Source organism: Natrix helvetica, assembly GCF_964273705.1.
Source record: "Natrix helvetica genome assembly, chromosome: 2".
Taxonomy (NCBI): domain Eukaryota; kingdom Metazoa; phylum Chordata; class Lepidosauria; order Squamata; family Natricidae; genus Natrix; species Natrix helvetica.
In genome coordinates, this window is record NC_138552.1 from 151,303,745 (window position 1) to 151,327,948 (window position 24,204).

At 40.6% G+C, this 24,204-nt stretch overlaps 1 protein-coding gene and 1 long non-coding RNA gene across 2 annotated transcripts in view; one reads left to right on the top strand and one right to left on the bottom strand.

Moving 5' to 3' along the window:
- TAF1B (TATA-box binding protein associated factor, RNA polymerase I subunit B) overlaps positions 1-4,186 on the bottom strand; it is a 42,803-nt gene extending 38,617 nt beyond the window's left edge. The window contains exons 1-4 of the mRNA XM_081943654.1: positions 3,527-4,186; positions 2,446-2,544; positions 2,164-2,254; positions 881-978 (exon numbers count right to left, since the gene is read on the bottom strand). Coding sequence (XP_081799780.1) covers positions 881-978; positions 2,164-2,254; positions 2,446-2,544; positions 3,527-3,544 — 306 coding nt within the window. The 5' untranslated portion in view covers positions 3,545-4,186. The remainder of the gene's footprint in view (positions 1-880; positions 979-2,163; positions 2,255-2,445; positions 2,545-3,526) is intronic.
- Positions 3,621-24,204, top strand: part of LOC309387258 — a 33,391-nt gene continuing 12,807 nt past the window's right edge. The window contains exons 1-4 of the long non-coding RNA XR_014174568.1: positions 3,621-3,671; positions 6,259-6,313; positions 7,386-7,472; positions 18,870-19,112. This is a non-coding gene — a long non-coding RNA (uncharacterized lncRNA). The remainder of the gene's footprint in view (positions 3,672-6,258; positions 6,314-7,385; positions 7,473-18,869; positions 19,113-24,204) is intronic.

The window sequence follows — 24,204 nt, forward strand, 5'->3', positions numbered from 1 at the left end:
GGGTGATCTCTAAGTTTGGTAAATAAATGTTAACCCATGAATTTTAAAAGGTTTACACACTTGAGTGGGAGGTCCTTAATTACTCATGTCCTAACCATCTCTCAACAACTCCATCACTAAAGCAATTACTCTTCATGGGGCTGCCCTTGAAAACCACTTTACAGCTGGCCCAGACAGCAATGGACATGTTATGTTCTGGTTATATATCAACTCTGCTTCATGAACAGCACTGGTTGCCAGCTGGCTTCTGGGTTCAATTCATGGGCCTGGTCACTACCAGGGCCTGTTTATTTGAGGGTCTATCTGTGTCGGATAATTTCTGACTGCCCAGTGAGCTCAACCAGAGTACATACATTGCAGGTCCAATCAATTAAACTGAGTCTTCTTAAGACCTAACCAAATAAATATTATTGTATTGTATTGTCTGTTTGGTGTTTGCTTGGTTATTTATTTTTTCAGGCATGGATGCTTTTTTATTGACTGATCTTTCTGTTTTTATTGTAAGCCGCCCATAGTTTTCTGTAAGTTGGACAATGTGCAAATTTGATAATAAATAAATGCTATGACACCCCAAATGTCAAATAATAATAATACAAACAAAAAACTTTTAGAAAACTTTTTCTTTCACATAAAGCGTTCCTACAGGATATCACTTACTTGAAATGTGCATAACAGATATTTGGGAGATTTTTCCTTATTCTAAATCAAGATTCCATATTATATATAAAAAACCCTGGGCTTTTTATGTTTTGGTTTGCTTAGTGTATGTTGCAGGAACCTAGCCATAGTCTAGCAGACTGTGTAAACCCAGAAAAGTACTTTATTTTTCAAATGCTTAAGCAAACTGTGATTAACTTCATTACTGAAAACAGCAAAATACCTTCATCTGAGAAGAAACTCCTAAAGATTGTAGAGCCTCAGCTTGTTTTCGAAGAATATACTGAAAACCTTCACATATAAACCATTCCCAGCCTTTATCTGAAAATTAAGAAAAAGTGAGATCTTATGAGTAGCTTATATTTGTCAGAGATCAAATTATATCAGTTAGAAACTTTAAGAATAGGTTCGTAAACATACTTACTAGGGAGCAAATATTGAAAACAGACAAAGATAAATTGCACAATCAACATCTACCTACCAGATAGATCTAAAAGATGACAATGACAAACCACCTTTGTACAGTATCATACCAAAAATCCTACATGATGTGTATTATCAGCATACTGGTTATACCCTATCCCAAAATGGCAGGCGATCTTATCCAGGAGATTCATACTGATTTCAAACAGAAGGGGCAAGAGTTTCTAGCCTTATGGCAGTCTATTTCTCAGGGGCGTTAAGCTCAATTTCTGCCTTCCAACAATATCTGAAAGCAACCATGAAGAAAGGAAAACCCATGTACCAGTGTCTCCTATACCTCATTCCTGCAGGTGGTCCAGAAGGATACCTTGATCTATAGTTAAAGCCCTTGAAGACTCTTCAGCAATCAATAATTAAGGTCCTTGCACCACCCCCTTCCCAACTCCAATAGAAATAACTGAAATAGATGATCAGTGCTGTTTCAGCTAACACAGGTGGTCCTTAGCTTACAACCACTTATTCAGTGACTTTTCAAATTTGCACAAGGGAGACTTCTGATAGGTCCTGCGTTCTGGTTGTTGTAGCAAGCTGCCATAACGTTATCATGACTGCCAACATGCCCTGCATCACTTAGCAATGACTGTTCCAGGCCCTATTCCTGTCAGAACTCGAGAACTACCTGTATTCCAATCCAAAACACAATTGAAAAGATTTGAGATAATCCATTTTCTCCAGGGGGGGGGATTGTTTTCTGCATACACCTGCCGCTTGTGAAAAACACCCCCCACACACACACTGCTTGCACAGGCCAGTTCTCAATGGGCCACAGCCTAATACCCCTGGTCTAGTTACATAAGCTAATGCTAAAACTCCAGTTATGAATAAACCTATAACCCACAGATTATATTTATTATAAACTTATAACCTACAGATTGTTTTTATTACCCCCACTGAAGAACTGATATAAACAAGCCCAACATATTGGATGAGAAGGCTGTAAACCTGTTCAGCATTAGCTGTTATATGATGAGAAAAATCAATATTTTATACTTTTATAACAAACTGATAAAAAATAAAACTTACCAAATTTATTCTTCCTTTTTCTTAATCCTCTAGAGATAGACTGTGCCCTTGCATTAGTAATAACATCACCAGTTTGAACTTCTCTAGTCTTCTGCAAGTTTTGAAAACATGCAATTGTTAATACACATGCCCAAACTTATTCAGTTAAAACAACAAGACCAGATCTATAACTACTGTATTTAAGTTCATAGATTGCATTCATGTATTTGATGTTAATAATTAATATTTAAAGATGTACACTTAGTGAGTTTCAAAATTGGAAAAAAATAACAGAAACCTTACTTCTATGACAGTGTGGCAAGATGTGCAGTAAAATCTGCCTTCTTCTGTTATGCTCCAGCTGACAGCAGAACAATATCCACAAGGTTCATTGTAGTCTCTCTAAAACAATGTGAAAATGTCTATATTTTTCATTTTATCCAAATGCACAATGCAATAAATATTTAAGGGGGAAAATCAGTATTAACAACAAGCATCCTATTTAGTTCTAATATACCGTCTGCATGTAACATGGCTTTTTAAAACTACTATAGTCCTGCATATCTGCAAATAAATTCAGGGCCATTTCCTTCAACTAAGCATGAATAAAATTGCACTTGATTTTTGCGGCATACAACCCTATGTATGTTTACTAGACAAGGGCCCCTTCATTGCAATGAAGTTTATTTTATAAAAACAAAGCGCTACCACCACTATTATGCAACTAAATATTTACTCTCACAACTGTGCTTCTTGGCTTTGCAACTCAAAGCCACAAAAACCTGTGTAGCACAATTGGGGGAAGGAATAAAACGGTGGAGAGGGAATAGTCAATAGATACAATCAATTCCACTCCACTATTAAGATGCATGACTTCATCACACAGGTATACACGGTTCTGAACAAATTTTATTCTCTTTTCCCTGATCCAAACCATGCAAGGAACAGCAGCCTAGGAAGAGGTTGGCAACCCTTACAGAGGGATGAAAATTCAAGCTACAAACAGAAACGATGAAATTAGTGACACGAGATCCAGACTATCATTATTAGATGACCGTTAAGAATGTTATTCTGTGCCTCTTTATTGCTGCAACTTGGGTCCTCCACAGTTTTACATCCAGATCGTAGTTCCTAGATTAAATATGCCCTCAAAAGAGTCCTGAAATCAACCAATTAAACTTTCTCCAGTTTGGCGGTAAAATTAAAAAGAAAAAGAAGTCGTGCTTTTAATAATATTTTTTTTTAAAAAACAGATCCCACCTACATTATTTGTCCGCAACTGAATACATTATTTTCTCGCCTCCCCCCCCCTCCCCATGTGCCTGTCCGTTGCTGAAATGCCGCCATCTGTGCCCCCCCCCCCCAAGCTACACCCCAATCTCACCGCGTCCTCTTCCTCCATCGCGCGCGCCCCGTTTCACGCGGAAGCGATCATCGCGACTGCGCCATAGCAACCAACTCGGGATGCCGGGGAGCAACGGAAACAGCTGCCGGCCGGGGAACGAGACCTCTTGCTCTTGGGTTCCGAGGTTAGTAATAGCAGCGTCCGCTTTCTTGCTTGAAGATTCAAGATTTTAAGCTTGTTGTTGTGGCTCTTAAATCGAAGCCCAACGTATCTTGGTTGGGTAGACATGTAGGCATGTTTATTTTGAGTGAAAGAATGGATAAATGGCTATTGGACACGTGTCGTTTAGCGAAAGCCTAGTGTCAGGCAGTAGTTAGTTACAAGCAGGGAGGCCTAGTTAAGAGAGAGCAATGTTGCTTAAAGTGGGGTTTTAGGGCTCCCCCAAGATCTTCTCAGAGACCTGCAACATCAAAATTATTTGCCGGCCTATGTTGAAAAATAATGCAATATTAAAATCCCACCAATTTTGAGAAGCGGTAGCAGCAGTGGCGTCTTTAAAAAAATTTTTAATATGGTGCATATTGATAAAATAACTCGCGAACATAAGCTGTTATGGGGTCCTCCACATTTTTTAAAAAAGCAACAAGCAATCCTGAGAGAGACAAAGTTTAAAGAACACAGAGAACCAAGTTTATATTGTGTGTGACCCCCCCCCCCTTTTCATTACAGCTGCTTTAATAAGGAGCAATCCTTGCCCCTCCCTCCCTGCCAGATGCCTCTGAACTACAAATCCTGGCCTATGTCACCATTAGCTTTACAGACTGAAGTGCTGGGAATTGGAAGTTTAGGAAGAATTAGAAAAATGCTTATTTCTGCTAGAGATTAAAAGCATCTGATTCTATTTATACATTAACCAGTGTTGGAAGAAATGTCCATCTGGTTCAGTTCCAAGTGGGGGAAAAGATACTGGATTCATGGAAGTTGCTTGGAAAGAAGTTTTATTGATGATGGACATGACCACATGGTTTGAGGTCCTGGGGGAAAAGGGCAGAGATGCTGAGAGTGCCCTGGTTTTATGCCCTTTCGGGGCTCTTGAATTTGAGCTTGTATTCTGATTGGTTATCAGACTCCCATGAGGCTATGCAGGGACAACTCTGTAGGCTGTTTTAGGCTTTAAGTAGCCCCAGGATGAGCCTTGCTGGATGATGTAATCTTCCCAGGTGCCACGTGGTGAGATGGGTAGAGGGCTTTGGGCAATTCCTACTATGGCTCTGCCTGAAAGAGGTAGATCTTTGTTATGTAGAATAGACCGGCTCGGGCCTTAATGGCCCATTGACAAAGTGTGTGTGTGTGGGGGGGGGGAGAGGACGAGTTTCTGCCTGCCTTTTAGGGGAAATATTCTGTTCTTACTATTTCCTAAAATATTTCATTTTTCTAGGAGAGGGGTAGGTGCTAACTTCCTACACCAGTTTTGTTTGAACAAGGGACTACAGTTGGTTTAAATTATGGACAGGTGTATTATTTGGCTTTCTTGGGAAAATGCAACGTAATAAACTGAGTTTAATTTAAAATAAACATACTTCTAATCACCTCCTTGCAGCAATATTGTAAGCCAGAAAGCGTATAAAGGCTCATTAGTATTTTACAGATACAATCCAAATATTGCTGTCTCTCTACATTAGGCTAAATTTTATTTACATTCATTTAGGCGATTTATAATCGCATTTCTGGCAAGCAGTGAATATTCAAGGCAGCTAAAAACATTAAGGAAAGAATCTGAAAAAATACAAATGTAATTTGATCCTAAAAGTAACTAGCAATTAAAGGCCAGAGAAGGAGGTATATCTTTAAACTAAGCTGTTTCACTATAAGATAGTGATGCATTTTTTTCAAACAATTATCATTATGATACTTTATAGCACTGTGTATTATAGAAATTAAATAGAAGATTATGTCTTTTTATGTTCCTTTTCTTCCTTTTATGATTTTACTTCTAAGAGCAGAAATTGATTTCACCAGTTCAAAGATATTATCAAATGTACAGTTACTTTCTTATCTATCTGATATTTTAGGCCTCTAGTACCTTTAACATGCAGCATTTTATAAGTAATCAGTTTTTGCCTTTTGTTGGAAGAAAAATCCAGGTCCAGATTCAAGCCAGGAATAAAATGGAGGCTGCTTAAGGAAGAATCATAGGCTGGTTCTGTTCATCAATAAACATAATCTTTCTTTCCAATCAGCCTCCATTTTATTTCCAGCGCCTTTCTCCCAGCTTGAAACTAAACCAACACTTTCATGCATATTAATATTTTACAGATGCAATTAAAATCTGTATATTTATTTTAAAAATAAAATTACAATTTTGTTTCCTTTTCATAGTTAAGAAGTCAAAAATATGCATTTGCTGTTGGAAGTGTGAGTGTTCTCAGAATTATATTCTGTAATACACTACATTTTGTGCATTTGCTTCATATATTGTCAGCTTTATCAAACAAAGTTCAAGTCATAGATATTAACTATGCAATCTTTCTCCTGCACTTATCAATATGAGATTAGTTTTTCTAAATCCTGTTTTTATACTGCAATCCTATTTTTATTTCTTAGATAATGTTGTTTGGGTTTTTACAAATTAACTGACTTAGTAGTATTAAATGGAAAAAGGTTTCCTCTGCGGGTTCGGATTTCCCGGCTGGGAGAGCGTCACCAGCTGAGTGAATGAATTTGGGATTGAAGCAGCTGTGTTTGAAAGCAAGTTGTCTTTATTATTTCAGGAAAGCAAGACCGACAGTGATGTGGATCAGCGTTCCTGGGTGACCCCGACATACAGTAAGTGTACATTTTTTATACCATTTTCCTCTTTGAAGTCCTTTTGTTTTCTTTGTACTATTGTTTTATCCCTTTTTGTGTGTGCCTTTGCTAATGGTTCTAATTCTTTCTTGAGTTTTGTTATTCCTCTGCCCTAAAGTACTTCCCATGGGGCAGGGATGAGCCCTAGTGTCTTCTACTGTATTTCCTATTTTTACATCTTTGCCCTGAGCTAATCAGTCTTTGTTGTCACTCTGACCTTCTTCTTCTCTTAAAGGTAGCTTCTTCCTGCACTTCCTGGGTCTTTTGTATTATTTGTACTCTGCAGCTATTTCTAATTGTCCTGATATCCTGGTAATTATTCTCAGGATATTTCTTTCAGAATGTATGCTGTTGTATGAATGTTGTTATTCTAGTGACTTCCAGTTTGGTTATGGGCTGTACTGGTCTTCCTAATACAGCACTGTCTTGGTGAAGTTCCCTTCCCACAGTAGCAGGTAAAATGCATTGCTTATTGCTCATCTTGGTCATTGTACCAGAATTTGAATTACTAAACTACTGCATTGCCTGCACATTTTTTAAAATTTTCATTTATTTTACCAAGGTTATCTGGAGTCCCAACTATTGCACAGTCTGTTCCTTGACTGGCTGGTTTCTCTTGATCCATTACATATTTTTAAAGGGGGATCAGAATAACAGAGTTAGAAGAGATCTTGGAGGTCTTCTAGTCCAACCCCCTGCTCAGGCAGGAAACCCTATACCATTTCAGACAAATGGTTGTCCAATGGCTTCTTAAAACCTGACAGTGTTGGAGCATTCACAACTTCTGGAGGCAAGTTGTTCCACTGATTAATTGTCTTAACTGTCAGGAAATGTCTCCTTTAGTTCCAGTTCTTTCTTTTCCTTGATTAGTTTCCCTCCATTGCTTCTTGCTTTGGAGAAGAGGTTGACTCCCTCTTCTTTGTGGCCCTTAAATATTGGAACACTGCTATCATGTCACCACAAGTCCTTCTTTTCATTAAACTAGACATACCCAGTTCCAGCAACTGTTCTTTTTAACCTATGTTGATATAGTGTTTTAATTCTTTTACAGCAATTAATATATCAAAACTTGAAACCCGCCATCCTGGGCCCAGCATTTGGGAAACCAGGCTCTGCCTGTCACAAGCCAGGACAAAGGGTGAGTGATGGAGGAGTAACACCTCTTTAAAAAAAACCTTGGTCCAGCTGGCCCGGCTGGTAGCACCTTGTAAGGGCCCCTTGCCAGGGTTACAGAAAACAGTCAATGGCTTTGAAAGTATAAGAGGACCCTATGTCCTAACAGCAGAAAAAACACCAGAACTACCTTCACTTAGCAGCATCTGTACTTCAGTGAATGGCTGCAAAAGGCATCTTCTCCAGTAGAACGGCCTCTTGCAGTAGGTATAAAATGCCTTCCACAATAGATGGAGTGATATGTCTGTTAGAGTTGGAGTGCCTCAGTTGTATTAGTGGTAATATCTAGTCAAATTCTGAATCAGGGTGCAGCCTCAGCAACTTAGGCAACAATTTGGAAGGGCAAGGGTGATGTGGAAGAATGCTTGAATTATTGGCTGATTCAGCTCCTGTGTCACACCATGAAAATATTTGAACGTGTTATTGATGCTAGGTTCTGCAAGATTGTCTTCATCACTCCGAATCCATGTGGCTTTCTGAAAAGGAGTGGAATGATGGACGCCACACTGCTTAGTTGCTTTTGGAAAAGTGCTGTGAGATCACCAAGGCCGTTCACATGGCATTCCTTTATCTGGAAATAGCCTTCAGTGACATCCCACACAAATTAATTTGGCATGCCCTATAATCCCACAATGTCCCTGAATCCTACATTCAATGGATTCAACTATTGTACTGTGGCATCACTAGCATGGTCTGATGTGCAGTAGGAACATCACCTCCCTTCTCCATCAACATCAGAGTACATTAGATATTGGTGCTTTCATCTCTACTATTTGTCCTTTGCATGGATACTGTGAGGCTTGACCTCCAATCTCCCTATCCATGGTCACTTCTCTGTGCCAACAAAGTCTTGTTGGTGATTAAGCAACATGAACACCTCTGAAAGCAAACATGGCAATGGAACGAATGGCTCAGCGAATATGGCCTTTGAACAGTAAAAAATAGAGTACAGGGAATGTGTCCCCCAAACCGATGGAACCATCATATTTGGGGGAGAAGATCTGAAAAAGGTAGAGCAATTCAAGTACCTTGGCTTCTTCATAGGCAACAACGGCAATAGTTTTCCGGATGTGCACGCCCATGTCAGTGCCCCCTGAATGAAGTGGCCCCAGGTGACTGGAGTCCTGTGTGATGCCTCTATGCCTCAAGTCAAAGATTTACATAACAATAGTGTGCCCAGTTGCCCACTACAGATTGGAGTTTTGGCCAGCAACAGCAAAGCATGAGTCGGGCCTACATGTGATGGAAATGCGAAGGCTCTGGTGGTATCTTGGAGTAATGTAATTTGACCACGCCATGAACTATGATATCTGATGTTGACTGGGAGTCGCACCAGTTGTAGAAATGCTGGAAGAAAGACTTAGATGGTATGGAACACATCATATGCAGAAAAGGTAGACTTTAAGACTACTGTGCATGCCCAAGATGGTGTCCTGTTGCGTTTGAGGAGAACTTTGGGGAGATGATTTTCCTTCTCGGGGTATGCAGGGGGTACCCTATCCCATTGTTGGTTCCAGGCCCAACTATGGGAACTTCCTGGGACCTCAGGGGGTCCTGCCCTGTAGCTGGAACGTTGTGAGTGAAACGGGGCGGTTGGCGGAGAATGGAGATCATTTTTATGCTGCTGGCGTGGGTGTGGGTGGCGGCGGTGGGGTTCCCTACCTGCCGCCATCGCTGCCGCTGCCCACGCCATGGTATTATACTGGTTGCTCCCCCCTGCTTATGGACGTGATAGATTGGATTAATGGAAGAGTGGCTGAGGCGGCTGGCATGGGCATTGATGCCAGCGGAAGATGGCCTCGGTAGTTGGCGTGGGCGCGGTTGGAGGGGGTGCTCTTGCGTTGTGCCCCCCCGCTATCACCGCCGTTGGCTGGGCCACCATACTGTGCCATTTGGCCCCTCCCCTTGTGACACTATAGACTGGGTTAACGGAGTGCGGTCCCGGCGGCGGATATGAGTGCGGCTGACTTGTTGGAGTTGTTGGAGCAACTGCCGCAGCCACCACTATCCTCACCACTGCCATCATTGGCCTCTTCACCAACCCGCAATTTATCATCTGCTGCGATTTCGATATCTGACCATTTACCCTTATACATTGTCTTTAACATCGACCATAGCTAAGATGGACATAAGCCTCCCGCTACCCCCTTGAAACTGTCAGATGCCTCCCCGTGGATATGTTATCTCCCCATTCCATCTCCTTGTGATGTCACTCCATTTTGGTTGATGCCACACACTCCTCTACATTATACTGCGACAGAACTTTACTCCCTTCGGGAACTCCCCCTTTCCCGGGGATGGCCTTCTTGCTTATCAAAACGCTTCCTTAATGATGGATCTTGGGATCCTGAGAGGTGGCATGCGAAGAACAGGCTTCTTAAGGTTTTTTTTACAGGGTTTTTAAAATCAAATTTTAAGGGGTGGGGGGGTTTGATTCGGATGGCTCAGACAAACTTGGGGGAGAGTCTGCCAGGACACAGGCCAGAGCTAACTAATGGGCGCGGGTTGGGAGTGCTGGAAAGGGTTGGGATTCCGGGGGAGACATTAAACCATTCCATTGGGGGGTTTGCCATCTCTACTGTATGTGGGAGGGGCAGATACGGTGGGCGCCTAGGGCCAAATTATGTCTGGGAGACGCGGGTTTGCTGTTTAAGAGCAATCGTCATTGCCCCTCTCGCACCCCTGGGTGCTCGGGATTAGTGTCTCCGGATGGTATCGCTTAATGCCACGTCCGTGGTACATAAGGCTTCCTTCATTTACGACCTCATACAAGAGGGGAGAGCGGACCTGGCATGCATTGCGGAGACCTGATTGGGCTATGAGGGGGGTGTTTCTCTCATTGAATTATGCCCACCAGGCTTCCGGGCATTTCACCAGCCGAAAACCCAGGGGCGGGGGGGGGGGGGTTGTGTGCTGGTTTCATCCCAATGCACACAAAACAATAAAGACAGCTACTTACAGAGGAAGGACCATTGACTTGCCGGTCTTCTGCACACCACCTTATCACTTTGCTTCAACAACCTGCACAAAGGAGAGACACAGAAAGCAAGACTTTAATCGCTTGCACTTACACCTTACATAAGAATAACACAATGAAAGAGATACACTCAAGAACTTACTTGTGTTATTGCTTTCCTGGTTGTTAGGTCGGTCCAAGTAGCTATTCAGAAGTTAGCGGTTAGAAGCAATGGTAAAGCAAGATATGGAATTAAAATCAGAAATATTTTGTTGGCTATTTGAAAGGGAGTACAATATATATTTAATTTTACACATGTTAGCAGCTGCTGGAATTGTGTTTGCACAACAATGGAAAAACAGATATGAAAATGAATAAATATTACAATGTGCAGGAATAAATAAATTGACAATTAAAATCAAGAAGACTTTGAATACTTTTTCACGTGGGATTTGTTTTAGCAATTGCTAACTAAAAGAAGCGGAAATTAGAAATCCCAAAGTATGAAAGAAAACAATTATATAAAGAAAGGTCACTAAAATGTATAAGGAAATATTACTAGATCATTATTAATGCGTAGATAACTGCGGGACATTGCACACCCACACAAACTATGACAGTGCCAGGAAAACACCAAAAAAATAAGAATTCCCCCCCCAAAAAAAGACTGCTAATGAAACCAGTTTATTTTCCCTAATCCTAAGGACAGGAAAGACAAAGCCACTGGAATAAAAACCATCAAGGCATTGTGGGAAATTATAAAGGACAGTGCCAGGAAGCTCACAGAACCAGCAACCATCTCACAATTACCTAAACAACAAGGGTGAAACACACTAAATCTGGCAAAGCTGCCTTGCACCAACCCGGTCTGCCCATAGAAAAGCAGCCTCATTGAGACACATAAACCTGGTCTGAACACTTAAAAGCAACATATTGCATCACAAAGAAAACATTTGCAAAAAGGAATAACATTTCTTGTAGTAAATATATTTTATAAACAATTAAAAAATAAAAATTCCCTAAAAATAATTTAAAAAAAAGATATTCTATAAATAAAAAAATCCTTAAAATTGTTAAGTTTAATTTTAACGATGTATATTATTGTTTGGATGGGTTTTTTAAATTTATACCCCTCCGAGGAGAGGGGGCGGTCTAGAAATCTAATTAAATAATTAAATTAAATAAATAAATAATAAATGAGTATTCCACCAGCAATAATTTATACTGTAACCATTTTAAGGGTACAGCAATAATTTATACTGTAACCATTTCAAACTATTCCACACACAATAATTTAAAATGAAACCATTAAAAATATTCCATACACAATAAATTACAATAACACAATTTAAAACAATTCTATGCACAATACATTTTAAAGTATTGAGTATAGAATTTTTAAAAATGGTTTATTTTAATTTGTTCTGGATAGAATCTTTTTTTAAATATTCTAAGACAGGAGTGTCCAAACTTGGGAACTTTAAGACTTGTGGATTTCAACTCCCAGAATTCCCCAGCCGGCTGGCTGGGGAATTCTAGGAGTTGAAGTCCACAAGTCTTAAAGTTCCCAAGTTTGGACACCCCTGGTCTAAGACAATGTAAAAAAAGAATCAACACAAAATAAATTGAAGTAAACCATTTTAAAATATTCTATACTCAATACTTTTAAGTAAAACTATTTTAAAAAATTCTATGCACAATAAATAAAATATTATTTTAAAATACATTAAAAAAATAAAAGAAAAAATAACCTGGTCACTTACCAGCAGGCAGAATCAGCAACTCTCCGATGCGATGGATCAGATGCGATGGATGGATGCAGCAGGGAGCAGGCAGGCAGCGAGGCAGCAGGACAGGTCATCTGGCAGGCTTAGCCATCTGGCAGGCTTAGCCAGGCAGGCAGGCTTAGCCAGGCAGGCAGGCTTAGCCAGCCAGGCGAGGCTGGAGAGGGGGGGGGGGGGCTTCAAATTTTGGGGGAATTCAAATTTTTTTACGACCGGTTCTGTGGGAGTGGCTTGATGGGCATGGCTGGGGGAGTCATTGTTGTTTTATATGTACTGTCTGTACACCGCCCCGAGTCCCTGCGAGGAGAGGGGGCGGTATATCAATTTAATAAAACTCAAACTGCGTGGTTTGCATGAAGGAATAAAGATAGTAACAGTAAAATTCAAAACTGTAACAATCAATTTATTCAAAATCCAATTTAAAAACCTTTGTAGTTAATTCAACAAAATTGTTGAACATGATCCAGTGATACCAGATTTTCAAAGTCTGATAGTCATTTATCAAGAACCTTAGTAATTAGTAACTTAGTAAACTTAGCAAAATTTAGTAACTACTTCACTGTTCAGTAAATTCTTAATGTGATGGATGGGCTTGATGAAGTGATACCAGTTTCCCAATGTCTGGTTTTAAGTCACTTAGCAGGAGTCTTAAATCACCACATTCAGTAATCTGGAGTCATTTTCTTTGCTTGGAGACCACACTGAAGCCATGTTCCACCAAATATGATGTTGGAAATGCAACAAGGAGCTTCTTAACCACTGTCCATAGTGCAGGATAGCGATCAGAAATTTATTTCTGTAACGAAAACTCTTGGTACAATTTCTTGAACTTTGGCTTCAGCTCAATGTCACCAACATTTGCTTGAATTATTTGATGAGATTGTTGTATGGTACCTAGGGATTCCCAATATGGAAAGTGAGAATGGGAACATTTTAACAGATCTATATGTTCTTGGGTTATAATTTTCACTAAAGAACCATGGGGATGGAAAGGGAAATATAGACAATGGAGTCCAATCCCCCTCCTCAACAGTTTGGAAGCAAAGAATAACTCTAGCAAAATGTAGCCTTTTACCTCTTTGGGGAATCATTATTATTATTATTATTATTATTATTATTATTATTATTATTATTATTATTATTATTATTATTATACAATTGTATCACAGCGGCCAGTTGATTCGCCGGATTTGGCATTGATTACTAGTCGGGCCCCACCCAGGGGCCTAGGACGTCGTAACGTATTTTCGTAATATACGTGCAGATCCAAGCAGTGCAGCTTTTTGCATTTGACTGATGGTGATTTTATCAAGTTTTAACTGTTTTAAATGTAATTCCAGTGCTTTTGGAATAGCACCCAGTGTGCCGATTACCACTGGAATTACCACTGCTGGTTTGTGCCATAATCGTTGGATTTCAATTTTTAAGTCCTGGTATTTCGCGACTTTTTCATGTTCCTTCTCCTCAACCCTGCTATCACCTGGTATTGCGATGTCTATGATTGTAACCTTCTTTTTCTCAACCAGTGTGATGTCTGGTGTGTTATGCGCTAGTATTTTGTCTGTTTGTATACGAAAATCCCACAGGATCTTGACCATCTGATTTTCGGTGACTTTTTCAGGCTTATGTTCCCACCAGTTTGTTGTTGTTTTAATATTATAATTTTTGCACAAATTCCAGTGGATCATTTGTGCTACTGAATTGTGCCGCAATTTATAATCAGTCTGCGTGATTTTTTTACAGCAGCTGAGTATGTGGTCAACAGTTTCATCAACTTCTTTGCAGAGTCTGCATTTGGCATCATCAGAGGATTTTTCGATTTTGGCCTTAATGGCATTTGTTCGGATAGCTTGTTCTTGCACAGCCAGGATTAGTGACTCTATTTCTTTCTTTAATGTACCTGTTGTTAACCATAACCAAGTTTTTTCACTGTCCACTTTATCTTTTATTTTTTCCAGAAATTGACCATGTAAGGCTTTGTTCTGCCAACTCTCCATTCTTGATTTTATCACATCTTTTCTGTATTCTTGTTTCGTCTGTTGGGCCTTCAGTAGATTTTTGTTCTTTACTTCGATTAATAGATCTTCTTGACTTTCTTTTAAATAATCAGCCAGTGCATGTTGTTTTTCTTCAACTATTTGCTTCACTTGCAATAATCCTCTGCCACCTGATTTTCGGGGCAGGTATAGTCTATCAGTGTCACCGCATGGATGTAAACTGTAGTGCATTGTCATTAGTTTCCTGGTTTTTCAGTCCAAAATGTCCAAATCAGCTTGTGTCCAGTTAACTATACCAGCTGTGTATCTTATAACTGGTATTGCCCAGGTATTTATGGCCTTGATTGTATTTCCACCATTTAATTTAGATTTCAAAATTTTCCTAACTCTGTTGGTGTACTCTCTCCTGACAATAGTTTTTACTTGTCCATGTTTGATGTTATCCAACTGCAAAATGGCTAAGTATTTGTAGGCTTCATTTTCGTTGCATTTAATTAGTTGGCCATTGGGCATTTCAATTCCCTCACAGGTAGTGATTGTTCCCCTTTTTATGGATACAGTGGCACATTTTTCCATGCCAAACTGCATTGAAATATCGGTGCTGAATACTCGGACTGTGTTTGTCAGTGATTGGATTTCTATTTCTGACTTACCATAGAGTTATTATTATTATTTATATTATATTAGTTTATATTTATATTATTATTTTTATTTATTTATTTATTTATTTATTTATTTATTTATTTATTTATTTTTCCCAATACAACTCATGCAAAGGGTCATCCCTTATTCCTTATAACTACATTACATTTTCCACACTCATATTTGTGATTCCTTATAACTTCTTTAAACTAAACATTTTTAGTACAAATCAACGCATTGACATATATATCACTAATGCAGTTTCCTATCCCTTCCATTGACATAATTAACACCTTATGTATTGAATACAAGTATATCAAGTATAGGTTAAACATGAATTGAATAACATCTAATTCAAATGTTTAAGCTGTGAATTTATTATATAATCACAGGCAAACATTGCACTTATGCCTAAGTCCTCTACCCACGCACATTATAAGACAGATAAAACTATCTTAGCTGGCTGTTGTAAATATTACTCTGCTAATTCAACAAGAAATGCTACTGCATGAATTCTTCATGCAGAACACAGCTAAAAGTGATTTTAGCAATTTTCTTCCCAAGTTAATTCAAAATGTATATCCAAATGTTCCTCTTATTTTTTCCCCAAGCACTAGGGAGGATTATATTCAAAACCAGACACTTTTGCTGTGTGTGTGTGTGTGCTTGTTTCTGATCTCCAGAGTCAGAAGAGCCGGTGGGGACCCCCAGAGGTCATCTAGCCCCACCCCAGACAGCACCTCCCCGCCCCACATTCCCCAGCCCCACCTCCTCTGGGAAGGCTCCGGTGGGGGGGGGGAATGAAGAGCCCCTGCAGAGAGCCCCTGCTGCTCTCCCTCACCCTTCACTCTTACTCCCTCCCTCTCTTCGCAGGCCGAGCGGCTGCAGCGTTACTGGGACGGTGATCATGGATGTGCTGTCGCCCCGGGCAGGGGAGGTCTGGCCGCCAGCAAAGGGCTTCCGCCGAGGCACCCCATGCAGGCAAAATAGCAAGTGAGCGAAGGAGGATCAGGCAGGGCACCGAGGCCACTTCGCCTCCCACTTTGTCTTGATGAGGTCGCTGCAACTTCTGGGCGCGGACGGACGGACGGAGGTAGCCAGAGTGGTGGGGAAGCCCGGGGGGCGGGCGAGTGGGCGAGCAATGGAGGATCAGGCAGCTCTCTCGCTCGCTCGCCCACCCCCCAGGCTTCCCCACCACTCTGGCTATCTCCGTCCGTCCGTGCCCGCAGCTGCAGCGACCTCATCAAGACAAAGTGGGAGTGAAGGGAGGCGAAATGGCCTCCCTTTGAACACTCACTCCCCCCACCTGTCCGCACTATGCTAGCCCTGCACTCACTGATTGGCTGGCTCACCAATCGTCCCGCCCACCTCTAAGAGCCCTATCTATAGAAAGCCAAGCAGAAAAAAAGTTAACTGGGTTTAGATAGGGCTCTTAGAGGCGGGCGGGGCGATTGGTGAGCCAGCCAATCAGTGAGTGGGCAAGGCTAGCATAGTGCAGATGGGCGGGGGAAGCGAGCGATCAAGCAGCTTCTGGATGGGCGGGGGTGAGTGAGCAAACTTGTTCTGAATAGCTCGCTAGAGGAGGCCACCTCCAGCACTCCTTTGCCACCCCCCTTGCCTCTTACCGCCCTCCTGCCGCCCCCCTTGCCTCTTACCGCCCCCCTAAGCCATCTCACCGCTCCCCAGAGGGCGGTAGCGCTCACTTTGGGAACCACTGGATTAGATGGTTCCACCCCAGGTGCCTGATGGACCCTGAAAGATTCTTGATGGAGCTTGTGACTTTTCCTGAATCCCTTGCTCACAGTTCGACCGAAGCCCTAGCGGAAGTCTGGGATAGGGCAGCCACTGAGGCCTTAGACCGCATTGTGCCTTTGCAGCCTCTGACCCAGTGCCGATCCTGGGTAGCTCCCTGGTTTACCCAGGAGCTCCAGGAGATGAAATGCCGGAAAAGATGCCTAGAGAGTGATTGGAGCGCCAGCCGGTCTGAATCCGACCGAACACTAGTAAGAATTCATATTAAATGCTACTTAGTGGCGATAAAAACGGCAAAACGGCAACATTTTCCCGCTCTTATCGCGTCCACAGATAACTGCCCAGCCGCCCTGTTTAGGGTGACCCGCTCCTTACTTAATCAAGGAACTGGGGAAGATCCTTCCAGGGTAGGGCTGAGGAATTTGTTCAGTATCTGCAGGATAAAATCACTCAGATTCGGACAGGCTTGGACTCTGGGTAGATTCGGGTGAGTTGACGGAGATGAATCTTGTGGAAACGATCTGGGATGAGTTTGATCCCGTGACTCCCGAGGGCATGGACAGGATTAAGGGGAGACTCAGTGCTGCCACTTGTGTTCTGGACCCGTGTCCCTCTTGGTTAGTTTCGGCTTCCCGGAAGGTGACATGTGGCTGGCTCCAGGCGATTACCAACGCTTCATTGAGAGAGAGTTTCTTTCCCACCGCCTTGAAGGAGGTGGTGGTAAGGTCCCTCCTTAAGAAGCCTTCCCTGGACCCAGCCTCTTTAGCCAACTATCTTCCGGTGTCCAACCTTCGCTTCGTAGTGAAGGTTGTTGAGAGCATGGTAGCATGTCAGCTTCCCCAGTACCTGGACAAAGCTGCCTATCTGGATCCCTTTTCAGTTGGGTTTCAGGCCCCGGTACAGCACGGAGACGGCATTGGTCGATGATCTCTGGCTGGCCCAGGACAGGGACTGCTCCTCTGTCCTGGTCCTATTAGACCTCTCGGTGGCTTTCGATACTATCGACCATGGTATCCTACTGCGATGACTCAGGGGGTTGGGAGTGGGGGGCACCATTTTACGGTGGTTCTCCTCCTACCTGTCGGATTGGTCGCAGTTTGTGTTGACTGGAGGGTAGGAATCGACCCTGAGGCGCGTCACTTGTGGGGTGCCCCAGGGGTCGGTTCTCTCACCCCTCCTGTTCAACATATATATGAAACCACTGGGCGAGATCATCCGTGGTTTTGAGGTACGGTATCATCAATACGCTGATGATACCCAACTTTTCATCTCTACCCCAAACCACCCAAACGATGCCCTCGACGTGATGTTCCAATGCCTGGAGGCTATACGGATCTGGATGCGGACGAAAGGCTCAAGTTCAGTCCCTCCAAGACTGAGTGGCTGTGGTTCCCGTCATCCCGATTTGTGCATCTTGTTCCATCTTTGATGATAGAGGAAGAAATTTTAGTCCCCTCAGAGAGGGCCCGCAATCTGGGAGTCCTCCTGGATACGCGTCTTAGTTTAGAAGAACACCTGATGGCTGTGACCAGGGGGGCCTTTTACCAGGTTCCCCTTGTACGCCAGTTGCGCCCCTTCCTGGATCGGGATGCCCTGTGCACAGTCACTCATGCCCTCGTCCTTTCTCACCTGGACTACTGTAACACTCTCTACATGGGGCTGCCCTTGAAGAGCACCCGGAGGCTTCAGCTGCTCCGGAATGCGGCTATGCGAGTTGTCATGGGGGTATCTAGGTGCCATGTTACACCCCTTTTAGGCGGCCTACACTGGTTGCCGGTTGTTTTCCGGGTGCGATTCAAGGTGTTAATTATGATCTTTAAAGCGCTCCGTGGCTTAGGCCCAGGGTACTTGCGAGACCACCTACTGCCACCGGTAGCCTCCCACCGTCCAGTACGATCCCACAGAGTTGGCCTCCTCAGAGTGCCATCAGCCAGCCAGGTGTAGGCTGGCGACCCCCAGGGGGAGAGCCTTCTCTGTGGGAGCACCTTCCTTTTGGAATGAGCTGCCCCCGGAGCTTCGCATAATTCCTGACCTCCGGTCCTTCCGGCGCGCCCTAAAAAATTGGTTTTTCCAGCAAGCCGGGCTGGCCTGAATAAAATAAATTATTAATTTTAATTGTTAATTTTAATTTAATTTCTAAATCTCATTGTAAATGTCTATTGGTTTTTTTTTGGATATTCTATTTAATCTTTCTTTAACTTTTGTAATATGTGTTTTTATGTTTTACGCAGGGCGGCATATAAGTCCAATAAACCTAAACCTAAACCTAAGACTCGGTGGCAAGGACAGCCAGCGTCTGGATCCTGGTGGCTGGTGACCCCTTGGAAAACCAAAGAATCAGTGGATCGATCGCATCAAGGAGAACATGAAATGCATGGGTGAAGATACCCTGGATTGACCCAAATGGAGATGAATATGCTGACACACAGACCTTGCCATAGAGCAGGAATGCTAAGACATATCAGAACTTAACGGTATGTAATTTATCAACATACGTAATTACTTTTCATAGAGAAGTTTCACACAACATAGTAACTAGTTTTACTCACCAACTAGCCTACCATATTTTAGGCTGTTGTGTTGCATGAATAGAGCCTGTGTAATAAGTTTATGGTTTAATGGGTTCTGTGTACAGTACCTAAGTTTAACTGAGTAAACCAGTGGTTAATACAACCATGCAAACATTTGTCATGCAAATACAACCTTTTAAGTAGCAAACTAGCTAATTACATATCAGGTGGTGATTTGTGAGTATAAATGAGCTGCAGAAGATTGGTATCGTGTTGTCTAGTGTTTCTTCCTTTGGATGAAAGCTGAACCAGATAATTTGATTGAAAAGGATACACCTATGTTACGTCCACCCTTTTTATCTATTTGCTTAATTGCATCTTCAAGGAAGCATTTAAACTGTGAAAATAATACGGAGGAAGTGTTTGGTGCTGGTTTAATATGCCTGGAAGTATCCAGGGCATAAAGCCAGGCTCACGTCATCAACGTTATAAACTTCCAAGCATTCAAATGCCAAGTAAACAATCTTGAAAAAGGGGTATTTGTATTATCATTTGATAACCATAGAGATATCTATAAAACTCAACACATCACCAGAGATGGGGAGCAAGCTGGTGCAGTTGGTTTCATGGTGACATTTCCCCCTCCCTCAAAAAAAAAAAAAAAAGGCATACTTAATTTCATATTGAAAAGTGCTTATGAGTGAAGAGACATTGAAATAGTTGAAAATATTTGTCAAACTGAAAAAATAAAATATTCAAATTTGAAACGCAAAATAAATGCATACAGGGAAAAATAATCCTGAAACAGTTACATATTGGAAATCAAATTAATCATTTCAGTTCCACCTCCATTTATCATCTGACCTAATATGAGTAGAGACTTACTTTCTGTCTTACATGCTCACAAGGCTGCTGGGGAAAGCAAGTCCTGCCTTTGAATAATGGCACGAATATAACTGGTTATTCAACATATAAAATTATGTGTTAACCTTTGTCCCTAATTATAAGTTACCCAAGCATACTGAGGCCCTGATAGGAATATGATAATTTTGGAGTTAGGAGACAGCCTGTCTTCTCGCTTCAGTTCAGTTTCTAATTAAAAGGATTGCATGCAGCATATTCAAGTTGATGCACACTTGATAAATATATGCCCGGTGGATTCTAACTAGCTACATTTCTAATGAGCAAGGTTCCATGGTTAATATTAAATTTTGATCTTTGTTTTCCCAAACCTGCAAAGCTGAATAAACATGTATAACTTGAAATCAAAACCATTTATCTTCTTCAGTGTAACGAAAGTCTGCTTTTGAGCCATATGGTTAAATGTAGCATTTGCTTTCAGAATACAGTCAGGCTCCCTCAGATGAAGCTTCAAAAGAAGAATTTCAGGGAAGAGTCCCCAAGGATCATACCAATTATTTCTTGCAAGTCCCTGACAAAGAAGGGTTACAGATAATCGCTTCTCATCATAGATTCCTGAGTTCTGTACGTCTTTCTGATATACGGAGACGCCATTTTCTTTGCCTTGCAAAGCAGGATGTATTTTTCACTTTATAGATTGCATAATGCGGAGCAGAAATACTTCTCTTGCACGCTGGGCTTCTTTCTGGCTGATAAGTAGCAATTGCTGTCACTACAGACTACTTCTGCAAACGTATTGGATGGAATGCCAATATGGGGTATCCCAAATGCTATATGTATTTAGCAACTGAGTGTGAACCTTGAGTTTCTGTCAAAACAGGCATTGAAGAAAGCTCATAATAGTTTTTTTTTTTAATTGGCAGGAGACAACAAGCCAGTCAAGTTTACTATTAGTAGTAAGAATACTATTAAAAACATAGGAAACACTGTTAAAAACATCGGTAACAGAGACTACACCCAACCAATTTAAGCCTGATTCAGCTCCAAACCTTGCTTACTCACCAAAGGCTGACCAGAATTTTTTTTAAAAAACAAAACAAAATAAAACAGGATTTTCTTGCCATTCAGTGGATAACAGGGAGGGAACTTGCCTGATCTCCATCACAGGGAATTGCAAGGCTTGTAGCAACCACCAAAAAGGTTAGTTTTCAGGTGTGGGTGTTTGGCCTACCCACCACCAGAGACTTCACATCATAAACCCTGAATGGGATCACGCTTCCCTGTTCAGGAAAGGTGTGCAATTTGAGATTTTTTTCCTTTTGGTTGAAGAGCAGATGACAAAATATGAGCAGAAAGACTTCATCCTCTGAACCATTTTTTCCTGTTTCTGGACTAGGCGGATCCCCAGATAGCTGTTCATACCTTGGTCATCATGCATGGACTATTTGACTGTAATAATGGACTATTAGCAGCACATTTTTCATGGTACTCTTATTGAGGTCCACTTGAAAGTTGCAGCCAGTCTGATATACAGCAGTACAGGGAATTATGGTAATGCTGTGGTTTGCCCATGATACATTTCTGCTTTGTGAGTGCACTACTGATGCTGTATAAAATGAAAACCAATATTGGACCCGTGAATAAATTCTCGGAAAATTATTTCCAATCTATCAGTCAGAATCATTGTAAACAATTTGTAGTCATTATTCAATAATGATATAGGCCATAGTTTATTGTTATAGTCAAATCTTGTCCCTCTCTAAATATTAGTCCTATATTGGCATCTTTCCAGCTCTCTGGCATCTTTCTTTGCTGTAAGATAAGAGTTCACCATAGTTTGAAAAGGTTGTAAAAGTTCATCTTCCAAACATCTATAATAGGAACCTGTAATCCATTTGGTCAAGGAACTTTTACTGATTTAATCTTTTTTATAGCTTCAGAAATTTCATTTGTATAAGTCCATTCGTAATCTGTTTCTGTTCCTTTATAATCCTTGGTAAATTTTGTTACTTTAGATATTAATTTATCTTCTCCAAATAGTTATCACTTGTTTTATACAGTTTAGAATAATATTGATTAAATACTTTTTGCATAGCCATACTAGCTGTTAGTACAATATCTCCCTCTTGCTTTGTCAATATAATTTTATTTTCCTTTCTTAATTTATATGCCAACCATTTCTCCGCTTTGTTTAGCAAACTCAAATGTTTTATTCCTTTACATATTTCTTCCATTTTTATAATTGTTAACATGGATAATTATCAGTGTAAAAGCTTAATTTGTTGAGAAATACTTATTTTTCTCTGGAAATTTTTTTAATTATTCTTTTCTCTTTATCTCAATCAAAATACCTTGTGTTTTCTCTTGACTGTTCTTTTTGAGTTCACTATTATGTTGTTCAAAATAACTTCTGACAAAAGGTTTTCTTGTGTCTCAACTCATTCTTAAATCAATACTTTATTACATTATTTTCAAAAAAAATCTTTCAATTTCTTTTCTGCTTTTTGTAACTTTTTGTTTAGTCTCATATAAAACTGATTTTCCTTTTACAAATCCAATTTATAGGATTATGACCTGAAAAAGTAAAAGTAATATCTCTACTTTAGAAAACTTGGTAGCTAAAATTCTTTGAAATCATATATTTATTGTTGAAACGTATCTATGTTTTTTAGGAAAAAAAAGTATACTCTCTTGAATGGCCATTTTTCTGTCTTCATACATTCACTATCCCTAAATTGTGCATCAAATATAAGAAATATTTTAGTAACTTCCCCTTAAGTGAACTTTAATATTTTTCTTAGAAGTTGTATTCAGTTGTGGGGAGATCACTCCATTCTAACCCCCTGTCAAACTCCAATTTCCATAAGAGAAATCTGTTATTGTTCCCCTAAATCCTTTATAGAGCAATACTTTTTCTAGGGGCATAGTTTCCAGTGTCAGTCTTTTAGTCCCATGCAAATTAACATCCACTCCAATAAATCTACAATGGTCATCAGTCAATACAAGTTCTGATTTTACTTTGGGATTAATATAGAAAACAATTCCATTTCTTTTCTTTTTTTGTTCCTGATGAAATACATTTTATAAATGAAATAGTTATGCCTTTTTTTCTAATACAGTATGTGTTACTTGCAGGTAAAGCATTTTGTTTAATGTTTTCAAATCATGATTTTTTTTTCTCTTTTGAGGATAATTTGTTCCACTTAGATTCAATGTTAAACATTTGTAATCTACAAACAAGCCAAAAATTCAGCATCGGCATGTGATCAAAATTTGAATGCTTGGCAACCAGCTCATCTTTATGATGGTTGCAGTGTCTTGGGGTCATGTGATCACCTGTTGGGACCTTCTAACAAGCAAAGTCAATGGGGAATCCAGATTCACTTAACAACCATGTTACTAACTTAACAATTGCAGTGATTCACTTAACAGTGGCAAGCAAGATGGTGAAATGGCACAAAACTCACTTAGCAGCTGTCTTGCTTAGCAACATATGTTTTGGGCACAACCCCTCAATTGGGCACAAACCCTTAGAACATTGCTGAGAGGCATTTTCTTTTTTAGCTTTACCTGTTCAGCTGTTATATTGTAATTGGGTTTCATAGGAGCATCTCACTATACTAGATTGTGGATACCTCAAGTTCCCTCATACTTGGTAGAGAAACTGTTGGCAATAAGTTAGTAAACTGGGTTATTGTTTTCTGAAAAGGGAGGCGTTGCCACCTTGTGGAAATAGATGATATTACAGTAATTGCACTATAGATAACAGCTCAGCAATTCTTACTGTAGAAGAGACTGACAGTCTTATTTGTTTTTTAATGCAGATCGTAATAGAGTATTGGCGGTATAGTTCTGTTCATTTAATTCATTAAATGAATATTTCCAATTTTCAATTCCAGGGAGGAAAGAACGGTTTAGTGATTACATTTGATGTCATAATAGTGGACACCATTCATTCATTCATTCATTCATTTATGTCACTCATGTACAAGATAACAGGAATAAGAATAAACATGAATAAGAACACAGGAAATGGGTACAAATAAATGGGGACAATAGGACAGGGACGTTAGGCATTAAAACTGCAAAACCTCAATTTAGTAAAGTTGTTCATTTCCTTTTGTTAACATTCTAATAAAGCTTTTCGTAAAAAATAATATTTAACCATATGAAATAGCTAACTGGCCAAATTGTC